The 27106-nt window shown below is 47.8% G+C and overlaps 1 protein-coding gene across 4 annotated transcripts in view; it reads left to right on the top strand.

The window, feature by feature from the left end:
- The window catches only part of LOC147706548 (ovostatin-like), a 256365-nt gene extending 230912 nt beyond the window's left edge, over positions 1-25453 (top strand). For 2 of the 4 annotated variants that reach the window (XM_086933011.1, XM_086933010.1), the window contains exons 35-37: positions 1906-1959; positions 18314-18339; positions 25180-25453. In XM_086933011.1, the coding sequence (XP_086789137.1) occupies positions 1906-1959; positions 18314-18339; positions 25180-25233 (134 nt within the window). In that variant the 3' untranslated portion in view covers positions 25234-25453. The remainder of the gene's footprint in view (positions 1-1905; positions 1960-18313; positions 18340-25179) is intronic. The other 2 variants (XM_086933013.1, XM_086933012.1) reach the window with 1 other exon arrangement.
- Positions 25454-27106: the final 1653 nt, after the last annotated feature.

Here is a 27106-nt window from a genome sequence, read left to right as displayed (position 1 = left end):
TATAAGACATCAATCATGTCGCAAGGAGGGCGCACTGAGAAGTGACGCATCGCTGCTTTCACGTAGCGATGCTTCATTTCTCATAAATGAGGCCCTTTGTATTTTTTTGTGTATTGTCTGTTTCCCCCACCACCACCCCATTGTCCCCCCCACCCCAGCACCCCGCTACTTCGCTCACACTCCAGTCACTATACTGCATATAAGGCAGCACCCTATGCACTGACGGTCCTTTTCTTCCATGAGATCTGGCATAGATCCAGAGCTCAGCTCTTTGGTTTTCACTGTTGTTTACATTCTCAAATTGTTTGGGAGTGAGGTTTGGGAATATGATAGTCAGAATCTCGTCTGATGTAAATGTATTTATTTATTTTAGTGTTTTATAGAGCGCGACCTTGACCCGTCAGGGTATCAGAGCGCTTTACAGAGTCAAAGAGTCATAGAAGAGGCATGATAAAACCAGAGTAAACTGTACATGCAGGGGGTGCTGATTACAAGAGGCATGGGAGTATACAAGGATAGTCAATATTACAGTTGCTGAAGACAGGCCCCAGTTTCTTGGTGGGACGAGGTCGAAGGAGGGAGGCAATAGTCTCTGAGGTGGTTATGGGACGGGGTTAGCCAAGGAATTTACCCATGAGGTAGGATTTAGCCTCCTTTTTTAAGCGTGCCAGAGAGGGGATTCTTCTGATGGCAGGTGGGAAAGAGTTCCAATTTCTTGGTGAATATCCTGCCCTAAATTTCCTTTACAAACATTTCACCAAATAACACTAAATAATAGAAGATTTACACCTAATGGGTCAAATCTCCAAGAAATATACATTGAGACTCTCACAAGAAACATAACATACCTCACAAAGGAGTGTCTTGTTTTTCAAGCATTGAACCAGCTCCGGACAGGTAGGTCGTGAATTCTCAACGTCCTGTTTGGAGTAAATGTCTAACCTGGAAAGCTTGCACTTGGACATTTCCTTCGCCATCAGCCAAAACACAGCGAGTGGTGGCGCTTGCTTAGGCCATGCTCAGATCTTTAGCTCTGCTTCCCTTTCCCCTGGTGTGCCTTCTGGCCCCACAGAACTCTCAGGACCACCAAATGTCCCTTCAATGCCATTTTTGGCTTAGGATAGAAAATGACATCAGCGCACACTATGGAGTCCTATTTGACTCAGTGAGATCACATATGAAGGGAGCTATTTCAAGGTTACTAGATCCAGACTAGTCCCTACAGAGATGCAAAAAAAAGTGAGTAATCTGTGGGTAGATAGAGCATCCACCATAAAGGTCAGTACCATAGGATTGTGGGGGTTCCTCATCAGATTATGGTTAGGGGTGGGCGGAATTTGCATAATCGTGTTACGCAAATCTCCGCAAAACACTATAAAATCTCAGCAAACACGCAGAAATTCTGCGAACACGCGGTATTGCTTGTTCGCGATGCTTTTTTACTGTTCGCAATTGCTGTTTACATGCTCGATGGGAAATATCTCGCAAACTCGCATTTTGAGAACGCGAACAAGCAAAAGTTTTGTGAAGTCGTGGAAGGCAGAATTTTGGGCAATTTCGCGTTGCGGAATGCGAAATTATCCAAATTCCACAAATCCCGCGAGCAGAACGGAATTTACCGCCCAGGCCTAATTATGGTGAGGTCATTTTTTCTTCTTCGGATGGTTGTGTCCTTAGATTATGGTGTTTCTTCCACGGTTGGTAGTAGTTCCAAACAAGTGATCTTTTTTCTTTTGTTGCTGCAAAGATAGGATGCGAATGACTCTGACATTTTTTATATAAAGAGGATTCACTTATTACAGAGAATGAGTTGGCATGTGATTTGGTGTGCTGCGCTTTCATTGGGTAGCCATGGGAGTCACCTGGACATATTGTTGATACTAACTGTGTGTTCTCTTTTCACAGATGAAATTGGATTTGCACAGTATGCTCATCCATGTAGCACATCCTCGAGTGAAGGTAATTATAATCAGGACAAAAGTCATGAAAAAGCATTGGCATCAGCCAAGTCCTCTTTCCAGTTTATTCTTTGTAAAGTTAAATTGTTGCTCCCTGAAATCCAATCCCAGGCCCTTGGAGCTCTGCACTGCTGTGGTTGAGTATGTCGAACCTGCCGCTGTGACACCTAGCGGCATCCGAAGGGGCTGCAGTGTACCACTTTAACACATGAAACCACTTGCATCGGTGTCCCCTGTTGAATGAGGCAGACGGCCACTGGCACCACAGTGACACCCACAGCAATGTTAAGCGAGGAGAGCAACCCAGCATTTAGCACTAGTTTCTTAGCACAAAATGTATCGTCACTTCTAGAATGGACCAGAGAATGCACTTTACACTAAGAAAATAGAGCTAAACCCAAGAGAACAAGAAGAGCAGCAGCCGCTCGTGCTTGCTGAATTCATTGTTCCTGTGCTTCTGCGGTAGGATTTTTGTACCATATTACTCATAATCATGCTAACAGGCGTAATTGTGTCATTTTCATTAATCTCAAATCATAAGAGTAACACAAAGGTATTCATTATTCCGATTACTTCAATGGCATTAATATATCGCCCAGGCCTATTAAGCACAAGAGATGAATGGGCGGGCGCACCAGCCCCCTCCCATATGTACCTCCTCCACCTCCCATTAAGCACAAGAGATGAATGGGCGGGCGCACCAGCCCCCTCCCATATGTACCTCCTCCACCTCCTGTTAAGCACAAGAGATGGGGACACTTGCCCTTCACGGAGCATTGGGAGCAGACACCGTGTGCTACAGCAACTGGACTTCACTAATCCTGTTAGCGGCTCTACAACTCGCCGCACCCGCTCCGCGGGTGCCGCTTCGCCCAGGGTTGGAAAGCGGGCATTGAGGAGGCTTGTCAAGGCGGCTGGGCGTGAGGCTAGGCGGGGCTGCGAGCGAGCAGGGACTCCAGTAACCAGGAGTCCCTGCGTGACCAAGAACCAGCTGACGGTCCGCTCTCCCTGCTGGCCCGCCCCCCGCCCACTACAGGTGGATAAAGACTCGCCCTACCATCGTTCTGCGGGACACTTGCCCTTCACGGAGCATTGGGAGCAGACACCGTGTGCTACAGCAACTGGACTTCACTAATCCTGTTAGCGGCTCTACAACTCGCCGCACCCGCTCCGCGGGTGCCGCTTCGCCCAGGGTTGGAAAGCGGGCATTGAGGAGGCTTGTCAAGGCGGCTGGGCGTGAGGCTAGGCGGGGCTGCGAGCGAGCAGGGACTCCAGTAACCAGGAGTCCCTGCGTGACCAAGAACCAGCTGACGGTCCGCTCTCCCTGCTGGCCCGCCGCCCGCCCACTACAGGTGGATAAAGACTCGCCCTACCATCGTTCTGCGGGACACTTGCCCTTCACGGAGCATTGGGAGCAGACACCGTGTGCTACAGCAACTGGACTTCACTAATCCTGTTAGCAGCTCTACAACTCGCCGCACCCGCTCCGCGGGTGCCGCTTCGCCCAGGGTTGGAAAGCGGGCATTGAGGAGGCTTGTCAAGGCGGCTGGGCGTGAGGCTAGGCGGGGCTGCGAGCGAGCAGGGACTCCAGTAACCAGGAGTCCCTGCGTGACCAAGAACCAGCTGACGGTCCGCTCTCCCTGCTGGCCCGCCCCCCGCCCACTACAGGTGGATAAAGACTCGCCCTACCATCGTTCTGCGGGACACTTGCCCTTCACGGAGCATTGGGAGCAGACACCGTGTGCTACAGCAACTGGACTTCACTAATCCTGTTAGCGGCTCTACAACTCGCCGCACCCGCTCCGCGGGTGCCGCTTCGCCCAGGGTTGGAAAGCGGGCATTGAGGAGGCTTGTCAAGGCGGCTGGGCGTGAGGCTAGGCGGGGCTGTGAGCGAGCAGGGACTCCAGTAACCAGGAGTCCCTGCGTGACCAAGAACCAGCTGACGGTCCGCTCTCCCTGCTGGCCCGCCCCCCGCCCACTACAGGTGGATAAAGACTCGCCCTACCATCGTTCTGCGGGACACTTGCCCTTCACGGAGCATTGGGAGCAGACACCGTGTGCTACAGCAACTGGACTTCACTAATCCTGTTAGCGGCTCTACAACTCGCCGCACCCGCTCCGCGGGTGCCGCTTCGCCCAGGGTTGGAAAGCGGGCATTGAGGAGGCTTGTCAAGGCGGCTGGGCGTGAGGCTAGGCGGGGCTGCGAGCGAGCAGGGACTCCAGTAACCAGGAGTCCCTGCGTGACCAAGAACCAGCTGACGGTCCGCTCTCCCTGCTGGCCCGCCCCCCGCCCACTACAGGTGGATAAAGACTCGCCCTACCATCGTTCTGCGGGACACTTGCCCTTCACGGAGCATTGGGAGCAGACACCGTGTGCTACAGCAACTGGACTTCACTAATCCTGTTAGCGGCTCTACAACTCGCCGCACCCGCTCCGCGGGTGCCGCTTCGCCCAGGGTTGGAAAGCGGGCATTGAGGAGGCTTGTCAAGGCGGCTGGGCGTGAGGCTAGGCGGGGCTGCGAGCGAGCAGGGACTCCAGTAACCAGGAGTCCCTGCGTGACCAAGAACCAGCTGACGGTCCGCTCTCCCTGCTGGCCCGCCCCCCGCCCACTACAGGTGGATAAAGACTCGCCCTACCATCGTTCTGCGGGACACTTGCCCTTCACGGAGCATTGGGAGCAGACACCGTGTGCTACAGCAACTGGACTTCACTAATCCTGTTAGCGGCTCTACAACTCGCCCAGGGTTGGAAAGCGGGCATTGAGGAGGCTTGTCAAGGCGGCTGGGCGTGAGGCTAGGCGGGGCTGTGAGCGAGCAGGGACTCCAGTAACCAGGAGTCCCTGCGTGACCAAGAACCAGCTGACGGTCCGCTCTCCCTGCTGGCCCGCCCCCCGCCCACTACAGGTGGATAAAGACTCGCCCTACCATCGTTCTGCGGGACACTTGCCCTTCACGGAGCATTGGGAGCAGACACCGTGTGCTACAGCAACTGGACTTCACTAATCCTGTTAGCGGCTCTACAATTCGCCGCACCCGCTCCGCGGGTGCCGCTTCGCCCAGGGTTGGAAAGCGGGCATTGAGGAGGCTTGTCAAGGCGGCTGGGCGTGAGGCTAGGCGGGGCTGCGAGCGAGCAGGGACTCCAGTAACCAGGAGTCCCTGCGTGACCAAGAACCAGCTGACGGTCCGCTCTCCCTGCTGGCCCGCCCCCCGCCCACTACAGGTGGATAAAGACTCGCCCTACCATCGTTCTGCGGGACACTTGCCCTTCACGGAGCATTGGGAGCAGACACCGTGTGCTACAGCAACTGGACTTCACTAATCCTGTTAGCGGCTCTACAACTCGCCGCACCCGCTCCGCGGGTGCCGCTTCGCCCAGGGTTGGAAAGCGGGCATTGAGGAGGCTTGTCAAGGCGGCTGGGCGTGAGGCTAGGCGGGGCTGTGAGCGAGCAGGGACTCCAGTAACCAGGAGTCCCTGCGTGACCAAGAACCAGCTGACGGTCCGCTCTCCCTGCTGGCCCGCCCCCCGCCCACTACAGGTGGATAAAGACTCGCCCTACCATCGTTCTGCGGGACACTTGCCCTTCACGGAGCATTGGGAGCAGACACCGTGTGCTACAGCAACTGGACTTCACTAATCCTGTTAGCGGCTCTACAACTCGCCGCACCCGCTCCGCGGGTGCCGCTTCGCCCAGGGTTGGAAAGCGGGCATTGAGGAGGCTTGTCAAGGCGGCTGGGCGTGAGGCTAGGCGGGGCTGCGAGCGAGCAGGGACTCCAGTAACCAGGAGTCCCTGCGTGACCAAGAACCAGCTGACGGTCCGCTCTCCCTGCTGGCCCGCCCCCCGCCCACTACAGGTGGATAAAGACTCGCCCTACCATCGTTCTGCGGGACACTTGCCCTTCACGGAGCATTGGGAGCAGACACCGTGTGCTACAGCAACTGGACTTCACTAATCCTGTTAGCGGCTCTACAACTCGCCCAGGGTTGGAAAGCGGGCATTGAGGAGGCTTGTCAAGGCGGCTGGGCGTGAGGCTAGGCGGGGCTGCGAGCGAGCAGGGACTCCAGTAACCAGGAGTCCCTGCGTGACCAAGAACCAGCTGACGGTCCGCTCTCCCTGCTGGCCCGCCCCCCGCCCACTACAGGTGGATAAAGACTCGCCCTACCATCGTTCTGCGGGACACTTGCCCTTCACGGAGCATTGGGAGCAGACACCGTGTGCTACAGCAACTGGACTTCACTAATCCTGTTAGCGGCTCTACAACTCGCCGCACCCGCTCCGCGGGTGCCGCTTCGCCCAGGGTTGGAAAGCGGGCATTGAGGAGGCTTGTCAAGGCGGCTGGGCATGAGGCTAGGCGGGGCTGCGAGCGAGCAGGGACTCCAGTAACCAGGAGTCCCTGCGTGACCAAGAACCAGCTGACGGTCCGCTCTCCCTGCTGGCCCGCCCCCCGCCCAATCACCCTCCTTACATAATCAACACCTACTCCCGCAGCGCGGGACGCAGCTCGGGGCGAAGACCGGGCAAAGAGCGGGCCGTTTGAGGCCGTTCGAGGTCTGAGCGGTCTGGTCTGGGCCCCCTCTCTTATACTCTTGCCTCGTACTTTGTGTTTGCCTATTTTGTTGTCCGGGTTGTTAGCCACAGTAAGTCCACATGTGTACCCGCGTTACACGCAATAGGGCGGCCAAGGGAGGGTTGGCCCATAATGGGCCTATGGACGATTTTATTACGCGGACAACCAAGGCGATAGACCATGAAATTGATAAACTGCAAACCAGAGTGTCCCTGGACTTGGAAGCGGCCAGGAAGCTGTCACTCGATTTTGCCTCCCATAAGAAATCCTCCCTTGGACACATAGCCACTGCTATTTCCCCTAATCACACCGGCATGCGGGAGGGTGTTATAGCGGTGGTTGATGTCCACGATATGCCTGCTCTGCCCACTCCCTCTCCACTTCTAGGTCTACCTGCTCTGCCCGACGGCCCGCTCACTGTCGAGGACAGCCCTCTTGTTTCCCTTATTTCTTCCCCACAATCACTTGATATATCCCTGGCCTCCACCTCATATGGCGGTCTCGATAACATTCCGGGGAACCCCAATAAGAGAAAACGTTCTCCCAGCCTAACTTCCCCCCGGAAGAAACTGCCAACGCTGGGCGCAAATTTGCCCATCAGTGATAACACAATAGCTGATGCCAGTCCGGCCATGCCTTTCCTCTCCCCATTGGCTCCTTGTGGCGAAAATACTGGGGGGCAAGTCCCTTTAGATTCTGGAGGCACCTCGCAACCTGAGAGATCAGACACGGGCTGGACAAACCAGGACGGGAGGGAGAGGGAATTTATAGGAGTGGTTTGGGAGTCTTTAAAAAATCTTCTATCTCCCCTGGATTTAAGGCTTTCCCGTATAGAGAACAATCTCCTTGAAATGGAGAAAAGTATTATCGCCTTGGCCACTCTTGGCCTGAGAGGCCTTGAACGTCAGGGGTTGATTGATAGTAATACGATTACAGAGGTTCCTACCCCACCTCCTACAGCTATCCCTGGTTTGCCCCCTAATCCCACCTTGCCCTGTCCTTCCCACCCTATTCCCAAACCCCGCACCAGGAGTCTCATTACTGCAAATCCGCCCCCCCAGGCCAGGGCTAACACCTTAAATGCTCCAGCAACACAATCTCATACGGGCACTACATCAGCTGCACCAAGAGCCCGGAACCCAATTAGCTCTAGCTCCCGCCCTACCCAGGCGCCTCGGAACCACACTACACCAGCCACACCGAGAGTTCAGAATCCAGCTAACACTAGTTCCCGTCCCGTCCAGGCCCACCGGGATAAACCCCCCACTCATTCTGCTAGGGGTCCCCATACCAGGAGCAATTTTCGAGGAGGTTATATCGACCTTCCTCCTGAAGCAAATGATTATATGGTGGTTTTGACGGGTGTCCCGGAATTGGAGAATGGCCAATATGAAGACCAGCATTCCCTACGCAATAAAGTTATGCACTGGCTTAATATACATAGACCTATTCCCAACGGAAGGAGGAGTAGGGTCTTAACGACACGAAGAGTTCCATGGGTGGGCACTACGAGGAAACTGACCCCCGGTGACAGTATAGTCGTAACTTTTGACGATGTGTATACGGCCAGGCACATCTGGTCCCCTGGGAACCAAGATTGGGGTTCTTCTATTGCCCCGAGGCCTTTGTCATTCTTCTATCCCCCCCGTGCTGTCTGTCCGCAGGGGGCTTCTTGGCCCACAGTCCCCCAACAGCCTAGTTGGGAATTTCTTCCCACTGTGTTTAACCCAAACAGTTGTTGGCCTGGAAATGTAATTCCAGATAGGTTTGGCAGCCTGGAGGATGTCGATTGACTCCTAACGCCTCCAACAAGAGTACTACCAAGTAATCCCAATGGTTTCATATTGGGGATGGGGAGATTATCCTTGACGGCCACCGTGGGTTTGATTAGTACTTCCTCTCCTACCCAGTCCCCAATCCAGGCCCCCCCTACACAGGATCTGGTGCACCTTTCCTCAGTTGTCTGTCCTCCCGCTACGCCCCTAGCTGCAAACCTGATTGCCCCTGATATCTCGTCACCTGCAGCTTCTCTCCAATTTTCCAGGGTCGATGATATCCATGTCATCTCTCCAGTTTCTGAGCCACAGTCTGGTAAGACCTTGACAGGTGTTCCCCAGCTTAAAATATTAAGCTGGAATGTGGCAGGGCTTGCCCGGAATTTTGACAAACCTGATTGGATCTCTTTTATGGAGCCCTTCGGGATCTGCCTTTTACAAGAAACTTGGTGCCTGGAGCCCGTGCACAGGGTCGGCTTCACCACCTACTCTGTGCCGGCCTCCAGGTCTAAAGGCAGTAAAGGCCGTCCCTCTGGTGGCCTTCTCATCTGGGTAAGTGTATCACTGGGGCTTACAGTAAAACAAATAAATTCACCATCCCCAGATCTTTTGAGACTCACTATGCAATGCCCGGGGGGCAAGACCCTAGAGCTTTTCAACATGTACTTAAGGGGGGCCAGGGCTGGGAACTTGAGCCCTTTGTCTTTAACTGGAGTTGAAGATGAGCTAATTGGTTGCAACATTGACTCCCTCACTATCCTGGGCGGGGATTTCAATTGTTGCTTTGAGCCTCTGGCCTGCGATGATATTTTGGATACATGGGAGGACGATGCCAAGAGAGGCATTCCCTTGCTTGCTCTCAACCCCATCAGGAAATGGACACAGAATGCTATTGATATCAACGCACTTTGCTTGGAATACTCCCTCAGAGCCACTAATGGTCGCTGTAAGTCAGATACTGGGGGTGCACACACATATAACAGGATTGGACACACCTCCAGAATCGACTACGTGCTGTTAAACTTCAACCTGTGGGAATATGCCCTCGATATGGTTGTCCATCAATCCACGGATAGTGACCACAATCCTTTGATCCTCTCGCTTGCTCTCCCGTGGGATCTAGGGGCCACAGCATCATCTCGGCCAACCTGGAAATCATCCCACGAAGTTGTTCCATCAAACTGCGGGAGGCGACTAAAGTGGGCTAAGGTTGCCTCTGATGTTCCAAGAATGGCCCAAGTTCAGTCCATAATGATGGAAGCCAAGTGTATCGCAGGCACGCTGGACTGTGACTCTCCTATCCTTGTGCCATTTGTGGAGACTATTGTATCACTTAGCAATCTTTTTCTGGTTCCTGAGGGGAGGGGGGGGTCCAAGCGGAGAAACGAGACTAAGGGTAGAGATCAATGGTATTCCCACGCTTGTCGCCAAGCAAAAAGTGAACTAATTATGGCGGTCAGCGCTAAAGATCAGGCTTTGATTTCACAAGCTAGGAAAAACTACAAGAAGACTCTAGCTGCGGCAAAGGTCACTCATGAAACCAACTTCTGGAGCGATTTAATGGAGGCTGGTTCTAGAAAGGACTCAAGGGCTTTCTGGGCTCTGATTAGAGGTAGGGATAGGCCTGTTGACTCCCTCCTTACATGTAATATAACAGGGGAGGTTTGGTGGGCCCATTTTTCTAAACTATACTCTAACTCCCCGGGGGCATCGGGTCCCAATAGGAGTACTAGCCATATAGTACCAGCTGACAACTCTCATCTTGGCCCCATTTTTTCATCTAGGGAGGTGGAGATAGCAATCAGGTGTATCGTCCCCAACAAGGCGGCAGGCCCAGATGGAGTCCCCGGTGACTTGCTTCGTAGCAATGTCGAGGTTTGGAGCCTATACATTGCTAAACTCCTGAATGAGGCAATGGTGGGTGGCGGTTTCCCGGATTCTTGGAGGGGTGCGGAAGTTGTCCCCATTTTCAAAAAGGGCTGCAGGGACGATCCGGCCAACTACCGACCCATAAGTCTGCTTGATTCCACCCAGAAGGCAGCAGGGAAGGTAGTTTTGGGTAGGATCTTGCAGTGGGCCGAGGAAATGAAGGTTTTGTCTGACTTTCAGGCCGGCTTCAGATCTGGAACCGGCACGATTGAGCAGACATTCCGTTTCCTATTGCTTTATTGGAAAGTGGTCAAACTGGGCAAGGGCAGTCTGTATCTCGCCTTCATCGATTTACGGACTGCCTTTGACCTTGTTCCACGTAACCAACTCTGGGCTGTACTTGAGGGCATGGGCATGCCCGCGTATTTGTTAGCCTTAACCATCAAATTCCACGAAAGCAATTTTGCCCAAATTAGATGGGGTCAGCAGGGCCAAAAAACATCTCGGATTCCTGTTGACAGGGGCGTCCGCCAGGGGTGTGTGCTAGCTCCCACTCTGTTTTCCCTATATCTAAACGGAGTGGTAGAGCACCTTCTTCAATTGTCAGCAGATGCTCCTTCCCTGGCGGGCAGAAAGATACCAACGCTCCTGTTCGCAGACGACACCCTGCTGATATCGAAATCCCCGAAGGGCCTCCAAACTTTGTTAACGAGGTTCCAGGGCTTCTGCGACACAAGGGGCTTGGCTATTAACATCAACAAAACCAAGTTCCTTGTGTTGAATCCCCCCAGGAAGACAGTCTACCCGCCAACAATAGATGCAGTACCTTTAGAAAGGGTCAGGGAATTTGATTATTTAGGAATCAGACTTTGTGATACTATGTCTTGGAAGGCGCATCACCAAAAATCCATCTTGACTTACAGGAGGGTTACGGGTGCCCTCTTAAAAGAGCATCGCGCCTCACCCCTTAAACCCATCGGGGTGATACTTGACATCTACAAGGCAAAGGCTGTGAGCGCGGCACTATACGGGGCCGAATTGTGGGGTACCCAGAAATCTGACACCCTGTCTTATCTGGAGAATAAGTTCCACAAAGATCTAATGCGGCTCCCTCATAGCTCTCCTACTCTACCCCTTCTACTCGATACAGGCACACGATCCATAGCTGATCAGGCCAAGCTACGTCCCCTCCTTCTGTGGGCCCGTATATGGAATGTCCCCGAACTTTCAAGCTATGCTGATGCATTAAGTGAGCTTCTTTCAACCCCGGGTTGGCATAAGATCGGTTGGCTACTTGGTGTAAAGCGCCTCCTTTGCGACTTAGGCCTGGGTGATGCTTGGGCTAGCAGATCTGCGCCACCCAAACAGCTGCTAAAGAAAATATTCTGGCTGTGGGTGGATAATGAGAGAGTCTCCCAACCAAATCTGTGTAGATCAGCTGAGGAGTTCTTGGCTAGCAAATCCCGTCCCTTTAGAGAACCCTACCTCGATGTGATCTTGAATCCATCAGATAGGGCGTTGTATTTTAAATTCAGGGCCGGGGTTTTGCCTGTAAGCGCAAGGACAGCTAAATGGAAACCACCATGGCAAACCGTGGAAACTTGCCCTTTCTGTACCACTAGGGTCGAATCTATTCCCCATCTGTTATTCGAATGCCCAGCCTACGCTGCTCCCCGTCGCAGATGGTTGAAACCGCTCTGCGCAAGGCTGGGCACTCGGTCACATTTGCAGGCCTTACAGCTGTTAAGATCTGACCCTCACCCACTGCTTGCTTGTGGTCTGGCAAAATTTCTGGGGTGGGCTTGGAGGATAAGAACCGCGAGGAGGAAGCTCCTCCAGTAAGGATGCCAATTTACATTCAAGTGGCCTGGTTATTTTCTGTATGTGTCCTTTTTAACATCATTCCTCTCAGAAACAGATAATTGTATACTTGCACAAATGTTTTTAGATAGGATGTTTTTTATTAGGTTGTATACTTTTAGCATTTTCTCGAGATTTTGTCAGTTTTGATGTATAACTGTTTTTATGCTCACATTGATTTTACTGTAATGCTTTTATGAAATGAAACATTTCGAAATAAAGCTATACAACAGCACAAGAGATGAATGGGCGGGCGCACCAGCCCCCTCCCATATGTACCTCCTCCACCTCCTATTAAGTACAAGAGATGAATGGGCGGGCGCACCAGCCCCCTCCCATATGTACCTCCTCCACCTCCTATTAAGCACAAGAGATGAATGGGCGGGCGCACCAGCCCCCTCCCATGTGTACCTCCTCCACCTCCCATTAAGCACAAGAGATGAATGGGCGGGCGCACCAGCCCCCTCCCATATGTACCTCCTCCACCTCCTATTAAGCACAAGAGATGAATGGGCGGGCGCACCAGCCCCCTCCCATATGTACCTCCTCCACCTCCTATTAAGCACAAGAGATGAATGGACGGGCGCACCAGCCCCCTTCCATATGTACCTCCTCCACCTCTTATTCCTCCCCCTACCACCTTCACATCCTCCCCATAGATCACTGCCTCCACACTCACCAGAGGGTAACCCTTGCTCACTACAGGAAAGGTAGCCTTTTCCAGGCTACTGACCCTTATGATGCACCATTCAATTTGGTACCCACCCATGGCTCGTGAGACGACTACAGTCTTGATCCACTGGGACATCCGTACCTGGATCATTAACGAGTCAGGGAAACATCCATAGATGATACCACAGCGAATCATGAGGTAATACAGAAGGTGCCCACGTTTTATAATGTGGATATGAATACCTTCCACGTGGAAGATAACGTCTTGGTGAAGACACTGTCCAAGTCCCAAGAACAGGCCAGGTTCTCCCCATGTTGACGGGTATGATAAACTCCACCACAGACACCTTCAAGGTACTGGTCAAGGTGAGGGTGGTAAAGCAATTTGGCACCTGAGGTCCAAGAGTTTGTTTACCTGCATCTCCCGCACAAGATTACAAGAAGCCTGTTATGCCGCAAAGAGGAACAGATGTCTCCACTATTGATTTCCCAAACATAAGATATCAGAAAACCCACTCAGAGTTGAAGTAGATGCCAAAGATCCATCAACATGAGGAATTGGAGTCCTCATCGAAGGCCTCTCTGATGCTTAGGTCGAACACCTCAAGGGATAGATTTTCAAATAGCTGGCATATGTTCTTCACCAAAAACCGAAGAAATTCTTTATTTAGCTTGACACTGGTAAAATGCTGGCCAGACCTCCAGCTCCAGCAATCAGCCTCTTCCCCAAAAGAGGTGCCTCACCTTCCATCAAGAACTTCAGTCCCCATCTCATACACCATCAAGCCCCAAAAGGATTAGACCTGCAGCTAAGTTCCCTATGCCCTTTCCACCACTCCCCACCCCACCTCCTCGCTACCCTCCACCTGACACACAGGATACAGACTTCTACCAAGGTAGTCCTTGCTACCCACAGGACACCTACAAGGAGACCTTTGGACCACAAGATGGAGACAATCCACAGGAGGGTTATGTAGTGGACCTAAAGTATGACCCTGATCTCGGGCCATATCCTGCGTGAAGGAACCCCACTGGAGAATACTTCAGCGTATTCTGCAGTAATACATCAGGCTTCTCAGCACCATCTACTTAATCTCCATGCTGTGGAAGGTGAGGGCAACCTATTGTCCAAGACAGAGGAGTCTGTTAACTATCTTTCCATGCTAAAGGGAAATTTAAAGTCCATCACTGATGTATTGAAGGAGCCCATTGAGGCCACCGTGGTGACTCCCCAGATAGAAAAGAAATATAATCCTGTTTGAGAACATCAGGATTATTGTCATGGACACATTTTCCCAGATTCCCCGGTAGTGCACACTGCTCAGAAGCTTCTACCCAGGCTACCAGAGATACTTTACCCACATTAAGGAGTCCAAAAAGACTTCAAGTGCAGGGAAGCGGGTGGCAAGTGAAACACCCACACATTAGCGAACTGCCAACGCGTGGGCCTCCTCTCCTGGTATGAATGCTACCCCCGGCAGGAAATGGAGTTGCTTATAAAGGCTCTGACTGAGGCTCAATGCAGCAGAGGACAAGACAAGGTGGCCAAGGGCTAAACAATTAGCAATGCCAATATTTAGTGTGCCTTTGATGCAGCAGGCACTGCATCTAGAGAGGTGAACACTAGCGTCCTTCGTAAGAGTGCCTGGCTTAGGGTGTTGGGGCTTAGGTCTGAGGCTCAGCAGCACCTCCTAAATGTACCTGCTCATAGTGAGAATCTGTTTAACCCTGAGTTCAACCAAATTCTTGAGAAAATCAAAAAGGATAGAGATATAGCAGTTTGTGGGCGCCCTACAGTCCCCAGCCTGCTTTTCATAATCCATGAAGGTATTAAGTAAGGGGGCCCGGGGCAGAACCCCTCCTATCAGCAATGCTAGGAGCCCTTTCAGGACTCCCAATCTCAATCCTTTCAGAGGGGAACCTACAGAGGGAATGGGTGGGATGCCCAATCACACTGTACCTGTTGGGGGTAGACTAAGGCACTTCCTGTCACATGGGAAAAGCCTTGCATTAGATCTGTGGATCCTCCCCATTGTGAGGGAAAGTTACTAAATTGAATTTCACACACCCACTCTCAACATCCCACCCTGCCATCATGTTTTAAGTTCAGACCACCTTCATCTTCTGGGAGACGAAGTGCAGTCACTCCTAGCAGCAGGCGCCCTACAACTATTACCCGTGAACCAACACAGGCAGGGATGCACGTGCTTTGTTTTTCTCGTCCCCAAAAAGGACGGTTTACTTCGACCGATCCTCAACTTCTGACCATTGAACAGGTTAATCTTCTTTAGACACTTTCCCTTGACACCCTTTCAAGATGTCTTCCTGCTGCCATGCCAAGGAGACTTCATGTTGTCACTGTATCTGAAAGACATGCTCTTTCATATCCACATACACCCAGAATACCACCAGTACCTTCGTTTGGTATGTGGCATTCACCACCAGTTTGAAGAGTTGTTATTGAGAGTTACTATAGGTCCAAAGGAGTTTACAAAATTTCTGCCATTGGTAGCAGCCTACCTGTGCAGGAACACTATTGATACGTTTCCATATTTAGACATCTGAATGATAAAGAGCAACAGCAAACAAAAATATCTAGCATGTTCTCAGCTAGCAGTAAATCCATCATGGCCTAGGTTTTACCATTAATGCAAAAAATGTGCATCTATAACCCCAACAAATTCAGTTCTTCCTCAGTTTCATTGTTAATGTGCAAATAGGTCAAGCATACCTGAGCAACAAGGAGATGGGATTCCAATAGCCGCTGCCTTTTCAAAGACATTGTCCGATGACTTCACGCACTAATGAAAGTGTTGGGAATTATGGATTTGTGGCATTGTACCACAAACCAGGTTACACATGGGCCCGTTACAAGAGTGCCTCTCACATCAGGGGGCACAGGCAGAGGGGTGTTCAGAGGATCTACTGTTGGTAATGACCAGGTCCAAACATTCTCCTGTTTGGTGCTACAGCAACACCCTCCTGCACAGCAAGCCCTTCATAGATGCCTTCCACAGGTGACCATCACTACAGACGCGTCTCCCATGGAGTGAGGACCTGACCTCCACTAGATGAGAATTCAAGGCATTCGGGCTCAACAGGGCATTACATCAGCTACCTGGGGCTTTGACCCATCAGACTGGCCCTCAGAGCCTTTCTCCCACTCTGAATGGGGAAAGGCTACTCATAAAAACATATAACATGACTACTATGTTCTACATCCAGAAGTAGGGGCAGACCCAATTCACCCAGCTTTTTCAACTAGCACTGGAGCTCTGGCATTGATCATCTCACCTCAACCTTCACCTGTTAGTGGAGCACCTCTGGGGAATGGAGAACAATTTTGCGGACCTGCTCATGAGGATTCATCAGCAGGTCCACGAATGGAAACTCCACCTGCAAGCCCTCCAATGGACCTGCTCACCATTTCCAAAAAGGTTTTGCCTCCAGGCATCCGCACCAACCATCCTCGGACAATGCACTATGAATGAACTGGCCAGGGATATTTGCCCATGCTCTTCTATCTCTTATCCTCATTCCATATGTGATAAGAATGATGAGGAAAGTGTCCATGCCCTCATACTAGCACTGTGATCTGAGAACATATCCCGGGTACTCAATGCTCCTCGAGATCTTAGGTAGTCTCCAGGAGAAGCTACCAATGAGGCCGGAACGCCTCACCCACCATCAGGGTCAACTCAGATACCCAGATCCCAAACAGTTCAGTCTTGCGATCAGTCATCTGCATTCCTAGAGTTTGGCTACCTTAACCTCCCAAAGGAATATATGTGTATTCTAGGGGAGGCCAGAAAAGGGTCATGCACTACTGTATTTCTAAACAATTAAATCCATTTACTGTCTTGTGCGGGAGCTTGTTGGCTCCATTTGCACAAGGCTGGTCTAGCTTTCACTTCTGTATGTTCACACTTGACTGTAGTTGCAGCGAACCTCCAAAGCAGACAACATTCATCTATTTTTTAGGGTTCTTGTAATTAAAGTTTTAATGGAGGGTCTAAAGCAGGTAAAAATCCGACGACACCTCCTGCACCTTCTGGAATCATAATTTGTTCCTCATATATATATATATATATATATATATATATATATATATATATATATATATATATATATATTTTAATGCGATTTTATACAGCAAAAACTTTACCCGAAGGTGTCAGAGCGCTTTACATAAGAACCAATTGCAAAACATAAGGATTTAGGATTACATGTGTTACATAAAAGATACACACAGAAAAAAATTACAAATGTACAAGATGTAAAGTCACACAAAGAAGTTATCTCTATATACATAGGGAAGGGATAAGAATGGATATACTCTAAGAGTCACATAGGAATGGTAGAGAATACAAAGGTCTACTGCATATTCTAGTATGTGAGATACAGTTCTTATCTTAGAAGGTGGCCGTCCAAGTAGCAATCACCTCACTGAGATACATCAGTGAGCTCCAAGCCCTCACATTACTAGCATTCATCCAGGTTTATCAACAAAGGGTAGTGCTTTCTATAACCTTAAATTTCTGCCTAAAGTTACATCATTATTCGACATGAACCAAACTATTGAGCTTCCCATTGTTTGCCAAAACTAGATCTGTACCAGGAAGGGCACTTCATACTCTGGATGTTAGAGGGTGATACAACTAAGCAATTTAGGAAGCCAAATCAACTTTTCATAGCATTTGCTCAACCCCGAGCAGAAAACAACCTGACAAGGAGCCTGTGTGCTGATGCATCTGGACTAAGAAAGGAGTAAAAATGTCTTCTGAGTCAAACTTCTTAAAAGAAAAAAAAGTTGCAAATGTCAGGCCCCAACACTAGATGGCAGGAGTATGCAAAGCATGTGAATATACAGCACTACACCCTATGAATGAGCAGATGCCTACATTATAAGTTACATTTTCTATATTAAATGGTAAATCAGTTGAATTTTAAGTGTACAAGATTGGCAATTGCAGCATATATAAAACAAAGTGTTTTAACATGTCATTTATTCTGTTTAACCCCTTGGCAGCGGCAGTAATTTTGAAGCGGCGCCGCCATGCTCGTGACGGAACCACTCCGTCATGAGCCACGGGCGCGCTGTGCTAATGATGGAGTGGTTCCGTCACGGCCCCGCCCGCTCATCAATACAGCCACGCAGGCGTGGAATTGATGGAGCGTGGGCTGTGCGGCTGCGGCGTGACGGAACCACTTCATCATTAGCACAGCCCGCCCGTGGCTCGTGACGGAGTGGTTCCGCCACGAGCACGGAACGGGTTAAAAATGAGCTTGATATTAGCGTCTCTACTCGTGAAAGTTTGGTAAATTGACGTCCCTTCAGTATGCATGTACAGGATGAGCAGCAGTTTGATGAGAGACAATGGTGGAGCAGTTTTGCTGCTGGTTGGTTAACCTGGAGAGATTTGTGAGATGGGAGGAGTCCGTCCGGGGGCAAGGGGAGGGTCTTGGCGCAATGGGCTTGATTTCCCCTCTGAATAAATTGATGGCTTTAAGGCAAGTTGTGGTCTAGGCCAGTCACTCTTACTTCGCAGAACTCAAATGTGTTTTCCACTGCAGTGATGCCTTGCATTTCTCTTCCTGTGTTTGCCCCTCTAGGGATGGCTCCCAAGCTTCAGACCCAGGTAATGGCTGCTATGTCTTTTGGGACGCTAGCATGGCTGGCATGGACATGTGTGTGGAAGCACGGGTATAAGGGATGTGCTTCGACTGGCTGCGCGGCACCGTGTAATGCCTACTTTATGGAGGTTCCTAATCATTGGTGTTACAGGGACCTTTTGTACCTGAAAGACTTAGGGGCATGTCAGCAAGAACCTCGTTAAAATTATCGCCATTTTAGCGGCAGGAAACTGCCGCTTAAACGGCGATAATGGGCTTGCTAATATGCGTTATCAAATTCCAATAAAAGCCCAGGTTAGATGTCTTGCACCTCTAACCTGGCCTTCTATTGGAATTCTATAACGCATATTAGCAAGCCCATTATCGCCATTTTAGCGGCAGTTTTCTGCCGCTAAACGGCGATAATTTTAACGAGGTTCTTGCTAATATGCCCCTGTAGTTTCATATGTATGTGGAAGTATTGTCAACTATAAATTACTTAGATTTCTCTGTATTGTTCTTTATGGTCTATAGATGTTTTACGCGCATAGCGATACTGTACCCTTGCCCGCTAGAGATAAATAGTTTGATTTGTTTGTAGCTTCACCCTCCACTGTACTTGATTTGTACCTAACCATTCGGTTCTGTACTGTCCTCTGTAGATGTCTTTATGTGCAATACTTTGTGTTCTGTCAGTGCCTTACCTACATATGTACTGTGCTGGACAGTCCACTATAGGTATTGTTCTCTGCACAATGTTTTAATGTCCATTACATATAGTTCTCCATGTATGATTCTGTATTGCCACCTAATTATGTCTCTCTTTGTGTAGGTCTTGATTGTTCTCCATAGGTGATTTAGTTCTATGTGTATTGTTTCTTATTGCCACGTAAAGATGCGACTTTCGGCGTAGTTCTTCGTTGTCCTCTATAGATTATTTAGTTCTATGTGTATGGTTCTTTGTCACCTAAAGATCAGGTTTTCGGATTAGTTCTTTTTCCACAGCTCATGAATTCTTTGATGGTACTGTTCTGTATTGTCTCCTAAAGACATGGCTTTCTATGTAGTTCTTCATTGTCCAGTAGAGATGATTTAGTTTTATGCTTAAGGCACCTATTTGTCGCTCTGTTTGTATGTCTTTCATGAACACTGTAGATGATTTTTTTCTCTGTGTATGGCGCTGATTTCTCGCTCTGGATGTAGTTCTTCATCGGCCACTGCAGATGATTTAGTTTTAAATGTATGGTTCTTATTTGTCGCTCTGGATGTAGTTCTTCCTTGGCCACTGTAGATGATTTAGTTCTAAGTATATGGTTCTGATTTGTCGCTCTGGATGTAGTTCTTCATCGGCCACTGCAGATGATTTAGTTTTAAATGTATGGTTCTTATTTGTCGCTCTGGATGTAGTTCTTCCTTGGCCACTGTAGATGATTTAGTTCTAAGTATATGGTTCTGATTTGTCGCTCTGGATGTAGTTCTTCATCGGCCACTGCAGATGATTTAGTTTTAAATGTATGGTTCTTATTTGTCGCTCTGGATGTAGTTCTTCCTTGGCCACTGTAGATGATTTAGTTCTAAGTATATGGTTCTGATTTGTCGCTCTGGATGTAGTTCTTCCTTGGCCACTGTAGATGATTTAGTTCTAAGTATATGGTTCTGATTTGTCTCTCTGGATGTAGTTCTTCCTTGGCCACTGTAGATGATTTAGTTCTAAGTATATGGTTCTTATTTGTCGCTCTTGATGTAGTTCTTCATCGGCCACTGCAGATGATTTAGTTTTAAATGTATGGTTCTTATTTGTCGCTCTGGATGTAGTTCTTCCTTGGCCACTGTAGATGATTTAGTTCTAAGTATATGGTTCTGATTTGTCGCTCTGGATGTAGTTCTTCATCGGCCACTGCAGATGATTTAGTTTTAAATGTATGGTTCTTATTTGTCGCTCTGGATGTAGTTCTTCCTTGGCCACTGTAGATGATTTAGTTCTAAGTATATGGTTCTGATTTGTCGCTCTGGATGTAGTTCTTCATCGGCCACTGCAGATGATTTAGTTTTAAATGTATGGTTCTTATTTGTCGCTCTGGATGTAGTTCTTCCTTGGCCACTGTAGATGATTTAGTTCTAAGTATATGGTTCTGATTTGTCGCTCTGGATGTAGTTCTTCCTTGGCCACTGTAGATGATTTAGTTCTAAGTATATGGTTCTGATTTGTCTCTCTGGATGTAGTTCTTCCTTGGCCACTGTAGATGATTTAGTTCTAAGTATATGGTTCTTATTTGTCGCTCTTGATGTAGTTCTTCATCGGCCACTGCAGATGATTTAGTTTTAAATGTATGGTTCTTATTTGTCTCTCTGGATGTAGTTCTTCCTTGGCCACTGTAGATGATTTAGTTCTAAGTATATGGTTCTGATTTGTCGCTCTGGATGTAGTTCTTCCTTGGCCACTGTAGATGATTTAGTTCTAAGTATATGGTTCTGATTTGTCTCTCTGGATGTAGTTCTTCCTTGGCCACTGTAGATGATTTAGTTCTAAGTATATGGTTCTTATTTGTCGCTCTTGATGTAGTTCTTCATCGGCCACTGCAGATGATTTAGTTTTAAATGTATGGTTCTTATTTGTCGCTCTGGATGTAGTTCTTCATCGGCCACTGCAGATGATTTAGTTCTAAGTATATGGTTCTGATTTGTCGCTCTGGATGTAGTTCTTCCTTGGCAACTGTAGATGATTTAGTTCTAAGTATATGGTTCTGATTTGTCGCTCTGGATGTAGTTCTTCCTTGGCCACTGTAGATGATTTAGTTCTAAGTATATGGTTCTGATTTGTCTCTCTGGATGTAGTTCTTCCTTGGCCACTGTAGATGATTTAGTTCTAAGTATATGGTTCTTATTTGTCGCTCTTGATGTAGTTCTTCATCGGCCACTGCAGATGATTTAGTTTTAAATGTATGGTTCTTATTTGTCTCTCTGGATGTAGTTCTTCATCGGCCACTGCAGATGATTTAGTTTTAAATGTATGGTTCTTATTTGTCGCTCTGGATGTAGTTCTTCCTTGGCAACTGTAGATGATTTAGTTCTAGGTGTATGGTCCTGATTTCTAGCTCTTGATGCAGTTCTTTGCTACCCACTGTAGATGATTTAGTTCTAGGTGTATGGTCCTTATTCCTAGCTCTTGATGCAGTTCTCTGTGTATGGTTCTGATTTGTCACTCTGGATGTAGTTCTTCGTTGGCCACTGTAGATGATTTAGTTCTAAGTATATGGTTCTTATTTGTCGCTCTGGATGTAGTTCTTCCTTGGCCACTGTAGATGATTTAGTTCTAAGTATATGGTTCTGATTTGTCGCTCTGGATGTAGTTCTTCATCGGCCACTGCAGATGATTTAGTTTTAAATGTATGGTTCTTATTTGTCGCTCTGGATGTAGTTCTTCCTTGGCCACTGTAGATGATTTAGTTCTAAGTATATGGTTCTGATTTGTCGCTCTGGATGTAGTTCTTCCTTGGCCACTGTAGATGATTTAGTTCTAAGTATATGGTTCTGATTTGTCTCTCTGGATGTAGTTCTTCATCGGCCACTGCAGATGATTTAGTTTTAAATGTATGGTTCTTATTTGTCACTCTTGATGTAGTTCTTCCTTGGCCACTGTAGATGATTTAGTTCTAAGTATATGGTTCTGATTTGTCGCTCTGGATGTAGTTCTTCATCGGCCACTGCAGATGATTTAGTTTTAAATGTATGGTTCTTATTTGTCGCTCTGGATGTAGTTCTTCCTTGGCAACTGTAGATGATTTAGTTCTAGGTGTATGGTCCTGATTTCTAGCTCTTGATGCAGTTCTTTGCTACCCACTGTAGATGATTTAGTTCTAGGTGTATGGTCCTTATTCCTAGCTCTTGATGCAGTTCTCTGTGTATGGTTCTGATTTGTCACTCTGGATGTAGTTCTTCGTTGGCCACTGTAGATGATTTAGTTCTAAGTATATGGTTCTTATTTGTCGCTCTGGATGTAGTTCTTCCTTGGCCACTGTAGATGATTTAGTTCTAAGTATATGGTTCTGATTTGTCGCTCTGGATGTAGTTCTTCATCGGCCACTGCAGATGATTTAGTTTTAAATGTATGGTTCTTATTTGTCGCTCTGGATGTAGTTCTTCCTTGGCCACTGTAGATGATTTAGTTCTAAGTATATGGTTCTGATTTGTCGCTCTGGATGTAGTTCTTCCTTGGCCACTGTAGATGATTTAGTTCTAAGTATATGGTTCTGATTTGTCTCTCTGGATGTAGTTCTTCCTTGGCCACTGTAGATGATTTAGTTCTAAGTATATGGTTCTGATTTGTCGCTCTGGATGTAGTTCTTCCTTGGCCACTGTAGATGATTTAGTTCTAAGTATATGGTTCTGATTTGTCTCTCTGGATGTAGTTCTTCCTTGGCCACTGTAGATGATTTAGTTCTAAGTATATGGTTCTTATTTGTCACTCTTGATGTAGTTCTTCCTTGGCCACTGTAGATGATTTAGTTCTAAGTATATGGTTCTGATTTGTCGCTCTGGATGTAGTTCTTCATCGGCCACTGCAGATGATTTAGTTTTAAATGTATGGTTCTTATTTGTCGCTCTGGATGTAGTTCTTCCTTGGCCACTGTAGATGATTTAGTTCTAAGTATATGGTTCTGATTTGTCGCTCTGGATGTAGTTCTTCCTTGGCCACTGTAGATGATTTAGTTCTAAGTATATGGTTCTGATTTGTCTCTCTGGATGTAGTTCTTCCTTGGCCACTGTAGATGATTTAGTTCTAAGTATATGGTTCTTATTTGTCACTCTTGATGTAGTTCTTCCTTGGCCACTGTAGATGATTTAGTTCTAAGTATATGGTTCTGATTTGTCGCTCTGGATGTAGTTCTTCATCGGCCACTGCAGATGATTTAGTTTTAAATGTATGGTTCTTATTTGTCGCTCTGGATGTAGTTCTTCCTTGGCAACTGTAGATGATTTAGTTCTAGGTGTATGGTCCTGATTTCTAGCTCTTGATGCAGTTCTTTGCTACCCACTGTAGATGATTTAGTTCTAGGTGTATGGTCCTTATTCCTAGCTCTTGATGCAGTTCTCTGTGTATGGTTCTGATTTGTCACTCTGGATGTAGTTCTTCGTTGGCCACTGTAGATGATTTAGTTCTAAGTATATGGTTCTTATTTGTCGCTCTGGATGTAGTTCTTCCTTGGCCACTGTAGATGATTTAGTTCTAAGTATATGGTTCTGATTCGTCGCTCTGGATGTAGTTCTTCCTTGGCCACTGTAGATGATTTAGTTCTAGGTGTATGGTCCTGATTTCTAGCTCTTGATACAGTTCTTTGCTGCCCACTGTAGATGATTTAGTTTTAAGTATATAGTTCTGATTTATTGCTCTGTATGTAGTTCTTCGTCGACCCCTGTAGATGATTTAGTTCTATGCGTCTGGTGCTGATTTGACGCTCTGTATGTAGTTCTTTCTCAGCAACTGTAGATGATTTGGTTCTATGGGTATTAATCTGATTTGTCACTCTGTATGTAGTTCTTCGTTGGCCACTCTAGATGACTTAGTTCTATGTGTACAGTTCAGAATTGTCACCTAAAGACAGTGTTCTCTGTGTGGGTTTCCCTTGCCCACTGTGGATTATTTAGTTCTTGTGTAGTGTACAGTTATGATTTGTTACTCCGTCTACTTTTTCATTGTCCACTACTGGGGCCGTGTTATACACCGCGCAGATGTTCCTTCATTGCGATGGGGGAACCTTTTAAAAGGTGCGCCTGGGGCAATAAAGGAAAATGCACCGTACTATGATAAATGCACAACCAACAGGGCAGCCACAAACTCATACTGCCCTGGGGTAGGGTGCGTTTATGGGAAAAATCGGGCGGCTGCTTTGAAGCTGCTCCATATTTTGACAGTGCAACCTGCCTGCACTTTGAAGGGGGATTAGCAATCCCCTTGCATGCACGCAGGTGCACTTAGTGGGACCCCCTTTCCCTCGGCGGGGGGCTGCTATCAGCTGGCGAACTGTCATTTTATCTCCTAAGAGCTTCTTTGCCTCTGTGCCCGCATCTGTAATACTAAATGGATGCCGAGTTAAAGGGATTCCCTCATTTGTATGCGGCACGCCCCCATGCAAATGAGGGAATGTCCTCTTAAGATAGCAGTGGCCCTTTATGTGCGCCAGCGCTATGTATATTATAGAAAGAGTTGCATAAGCACCTGCGGCCCCATCTGTAATTCCAAAGTGCCCCGGGGGGTGTGAAAAGCGGACGCAAATGCCCGTTGCACCCTGGGGCACTTCAGCCCGGGTTTTTTAGTTCAAAGCACATGGTTCTGCCCATCATCTATACCTGATGATGCAGGTCTGTATGTATAGTATATGTTGCCTTGCTGTAGGTAACACGTCTCTCGATATCTCGGTCAATGGTGTAACGAACCTACGGCTAACGGCTAGGGAGGTTGACCTCGAATCTGGGGAACTGGGTTCGAATCTCGGCAATGACGGTGAACATCCTGTGATTCTGGGCAAATCACTTAATCTCCCCGTGCCTAACAAAAATGAATGTGTCCTCATGCAATGCAACTGGTGCTATGTAAAGCGCTCTGATACCCAATTTGGGTCAAGTTCGAGCTATATAAAACTCTGTAAAAAAAATAAAAATAAAAAATAAAATAACTCTACTGCTAACAGAGGTCCAGCTCTTTACAAAACTTTCTCTTGGATTCCACTGAAGTTCTTTGAGGGCTGCCTGACAAACGTCAAGCACTTGATGATCAACCAAGCAACCTACATCCAACAAAGTGAATGAAATAAATGCATTTATTTTTACCGCTCTTCCCCTAATGTCTGTTTATGGTTCCTTTCCAGTCTAGTGCGAATAAGTCAACAGAGACAAATCCAAACTGCAAGAAGCACAAATAAACGAAGAAGCCATCAGCCTTGCCGGAAAGAGCCAAGCATGCCCTCTTGACCGCGTGCCCTCCTTCTGCTACCTTTTTCCATGGCTATTGCCTTCCTCAAATGGATCAGTCATGATTGACAGCTTGGAGGTTGTTTTCAGCAATTGCAAGAATACTTAATGATCATCCATGGGATGTAAACTTGTGATCGTTTGCATCAAATAAAATCTCATCAAACTAAAGCATGTTTCGCCTCATTGACAAGGGTGTATGGTCACCTTGGTTGTGGGATGTGTGCAATGCAGACAAAGCTGGGAGAAGCAAAGTGTGCACTCATCTCGGAAGCAAATTGTTGCGATCATTAGGGAACAGTCAGAGAATCATTTGCATCTTGATTGAACTGAACTTGTATCTGTGACCACCTTTACCAGCAATGAAAATGTTTGCACAAGTTTTCTGTCAATTTCCAAAAAGGTCTTAGGCATGAAGTTATGATGAGTTCACATGTTAAGTATGGATGACGATCTCTCACACCTCACTGTTCTACCCCACTACCCATGTCTTCAAACCTGGAGTGGTTAAATAATGTACGATGGGGGTGTCCAACAAATGCCAGAAGGGCCGGATCTATGTCATAATTTCAGGCTAGTGGATAACTGGCACATGCATCAAAGCCTTTTGCGATCGCAAACGGTGCGATTCGCAAAAATTGGCCGTTTGTGATCGCAAAATTAGCTTTTGCGATGCATCAAGGGTCAAGGCCCTCGCAATTTGAGAATTTGCAATTAATTGCGAGTTCTCAAATTGTGATTGCATTTAAGGAATTGCATTTTGGAATGCCTTAAATGCAATGCAAGAACCAAAGTGAAGTAGCAATTTTGCTACAAGGGGGCGCAAATTACCATGAAATTGAACTTCATGGTAATTTGCAAAATCTTTGAAAAATGCACTAAAGTCAATTTTTCAAAGTTCCATTTTACACACACACACATGTCCTTGGGGCATGCGTGTTTGCAAGATGTACTCATATGCAGATTTCAGGAGTGCAACAGGGTGTCCTTTTGACACCCTGGCACCCTTGAAATTGCATTCTCAATTTGTGATTCTCTAATTGAGAATCGCAAATTGAGAATGTCTTCCTATTCATTCCTATGGCCTTCTAGGCCCATAGGAATGAATGAGGAGGTATTCCTTATTTGCGACTCGCAATTTGCGAGTCACAATTAAGGAATGTTTTGAAATCGCTATTTTTTAAGCAATTTCTACATGCATAGGCTTTTGCGATTTCTTCATTGCGATTTCTTAAAAATCGCAATTAAGAAATCGCAAAAGCCAACATTGATGCATGTGCCTGTAGCTATTATTTCCATAAAAACTCATTGTACGTTAATTGAGCTCAAGTTGATCCCATAAAAACACACACCTGTCTCCAGCCCTCCTGGACTTATGTGGAACATGCCTTGTTAGAAGTGAGTTCTACTATTTCCTGAGCTCCCCTGTCCTCAGCATGCTCCAGGACCCTCTCATTCTAAACCTGACTCCCATCATAGTCGATGACGGTCTTTGAGCTTCTCAAGGTGAAGGGAAGGGGGAAAGTCTTGCCTCATACTCTTTGGCTCCTCCATCCCAAGAGGCTGCACTGGCTCTATGTGAGGCTCACACTTTTATTATGTTTCACACCCAGTAAGCTGCTCTTGCAAAAGCACATATTTTATTTTTCAGTGCATCTTCTGACAGGTTCTTTGCCTCTGCGCCTGGGTATATAATATGGCGTGGGTGCAGAGGCAAGGGGGTCCGCCTCCATGCAAATGAGGGATCATCCTCTGGCATTCAGGGCCGGACTAGCCATAGTGGTCACCGGACATTTCCCTGGTTTTGGGCCCCTGGGGGCAGTT

The sequence above is a fragment of the Lissotriton vulgaris genome, chromosome 7, assembly GCF_964263255.1.
Source record: "Lissotriton vulgaris chromosome 7, aLisVul1.2, whole genome shotgun sequence".
Lineage (NCBI taxonomy): Eukaryota > Metazoa > Chordata > Amphibia > Caudata > Salamandridae > Lissotriton > Lissotriton vulgaris.
The sequence above is the reverse complement of the archived record's forward strand: the minus strand, read 5'-3'. Positions and strand labels throughout refer to the sequence as shown.